Below are 2510 nucleotides of genomic sequence, written 5' to 3'. Positions count from 1 at the left end.
GATTGAAAAAAAATATATATTTTTCCTTTGTCGGTGTTTTAAATTTTTCAGATGCAAGCATTTAAAAGTAAAGAAAATTTCGTAATCTGTTTTGTTTTCTATCTTTATAAGTATCAATTTCAAGACGACAGTTAACACTTAACCTAAGGAATTATACATTGTCTTTATAACATTTTTAAATTACCAATAATATGAAAAACAATTGTTTGTGCTTATATATTTTATTTCAGATTATAGTTTTGTATTTCACTTGGAGCAAACAACGCATGTAAGCTCTCTGCCACTCACGTATGGTGGACATTTTAAACTTCCACAAACGGCTTCCACTGGATACACGACACCCTCATTGCGACTGGAATCCCCGCCAGGCACAGATTCCAACTTCTCGTCAACACAGATGTATTCTGATGGTGTACGACTATTTTTACTTGCCTGCGACATGAGATATCCAGAAAATTCCTTGTGCAATCCGTTATGACATGATACTTTGCCTGGTACCATTAAAACTGTTGATCTTTTCGACTGGCATACAACACATGGCGTATCTTTATCGTGAAAAGTGTTTGGATATGGCTTATTATAACCGATTTCATATTCGATACCATATAGTTTACCTGTGTCAGCATTCTCTCCTTCTTTATAATCTTTCCATTCAGGATTCTTTGGTAAACATAGAAGATTTGAACCAGACCCACCCATGTTGTAGTGTTTTCCAGCAGCATATCCTACAAAAATTTCAATAAGTTTTCATATGCATTGAAGTTTTGATTTGTTTTAACAAAATTTATATCAGTTAGAGTTATGGTTTAATAACATTAAGTTAACAAGTAACGTAAGCTTAATTAGCGTTATAGAAAGTATTTATTTCAGTCATTTGATTTGTAGGTACCCTTGTGTTAATTCCTCCCTAAGACTGAAGCGAAATTATATGATATGCTTTACAATTGTTTCAATTATGAGAGTTTTAATAGGAACTGCAGTAATAACTTACCATCATAAACAAGATTAGACTCCTTTGGACATGATGTTTTCCCCCATCTAATATACGTCTCGCCTGAGTTTTCTGGAGAAAAAAGACAGGTCATATTTAGATTTTGATAAACATTTTATCATTGATTAAGGCGCGATTTTTTTTATATTATCATGTTCCACACACACTCTAAAACCACAAATAAATTCAACGTTATTATTACAACATATCACAAAAAAATGATTAAATGCGATTGAGAAGTGCTGTTCTTAAAAAATAACATTAGTTAAGTGTGGAAGGGAAAAACATACCACCGTTGTGAACATGCATAGATTGTAGATCTTTCAAGTTCCTCTCAATTTCGTTTATGAGGTGTTCTTTTAAACATCCTGGCTTTCCAGCTCGACAACAAACACAGGACAAAATGACAACCAAACTGATCTTCAACATGATAATGTGATATTTTCACCAGTAAGTTTGTAGTAGGTCTACTAACACAAAAGAATGGCTACTTTTGTTTTTATTATTATTATTGATGAAAAGATTTCAATTGTGTCGATGTAACAGATATGTAATACGAAACCTTTAATTACTATTGTGCGTGCTTTTTAAATGTCATCTTTAGTTGAGATTCTATAAATGAATGTTGCATATATCCTTAATCCCGAAGGAGTTTTTTATTCAAAGCTACATTCTTTTGGTCAATGTACAATAAATCAAAATAAAATACATCGAAATGACTAAATTAATTGAATCTATTGTGCTTTACATGAATGCGGGAATTTCTATAATTTAATTTGTTACATTGCGAAATTAAGCAAATAAGTAATTAAAAAAATACATCATTACTCTTTATGTTTTAAAGTCAGTCATCTACACTTTCATTTTAGTATACCAACTTGATTCGAGCGTCACTTATGAAAGAGAGGAAAAAGATACCAAAAGGGACATTCAAACTCACAAGTCGAAAATAAACTGACAACGCCATGGCTAAAAAAGAAAAAGACAAACAGACAAACAACAGTATACAAAGCACACAATAGAAATACTACTCGGCGGATAATGTCGTCCGGGACAAAATGTCCACCAGCAGAGACATCGACCCAGTGGTTGTATAAGATAGGCAAAAGATACCAAAGGGACATTCAAACTCATAAGTTGAAGAAAAAAAATCTTATATACAAAATTATAAGCCTGCAGTTTTAAATGAGGTTTTAGGTCTTTAAAGTGCTTTTTTCAACAACAGTATTCAGGATTTTCTAAGGTCCAAGGACCCACAGAAATAAATAATCAATAATCATGCATTGACTTGATATAATAACGATATAAAGATAAATCATCGAATCGGTGAAAATTCGGAGATCTGACACAAAATCACAAGGAGGTCCAAAACACAAACAAAAAGATCATATCTTACTTTCAGTTAAAGATGGCTTCAGTCAATACATTCTTTAATTGAATTCGTTTACGCCACATTCATTATTTGAGGATAGTAGATGCAGTGTAAAAAAAGAAGACTATAACGGGCAATGAAATCTGA

At 32.2% G+C, this 2510-nt stretch overlaps 1 protein-coding gene across 1 annotated transcript; it reads right to left on the bottom strand.

The window, feature by feature from the left end:
- Positions 1-202: 202 nt before the first annotated feature.
- On the bottom strand, positions 203-1453 carry LOC127700391 (short-chain collagen C4-like). The gene is made up of 3 exons (XM_052203840.1): positions 1282-1453; positions 992-1063; positions 203-725 (listed from the first exon to the last, which is right to left on the bottom strand). Exons 1-3 carry the CDS (start codon positions 1418-1420, stop codon positions 247-249), a joined length of 690 nt encoding a protein of 229 aa, XP_052059800.1. The 5' UTR covers positions 1421-1453; the 3' UTR covers positions 203-246.
- Positions 1454-2510: the final 1057 nt, after the last annotated feature.

This window comes from Mytilus californianus, unplaced genomic scaffold, assembly GCF_021869535.1.
Source record: "Mytilus californianus isolate M0D057914Y unplaced genomic scaffold, xbMytCali1.0.p SCAF_1, whole genome shotgun sequence".
Classification (NCBI taxonomy): domain Eukaryota; kingdom Metazoa; phylum Mollusca; class Bivalvia; order Mytilida; family Mytilidae; genus Mytilus; species Mytilus californianus.
The sequence above is the reverse complement of the archived record's forward strand: the minus strand, read 5'-3'. Positions and strand labels throughout refer to the sequence as shown.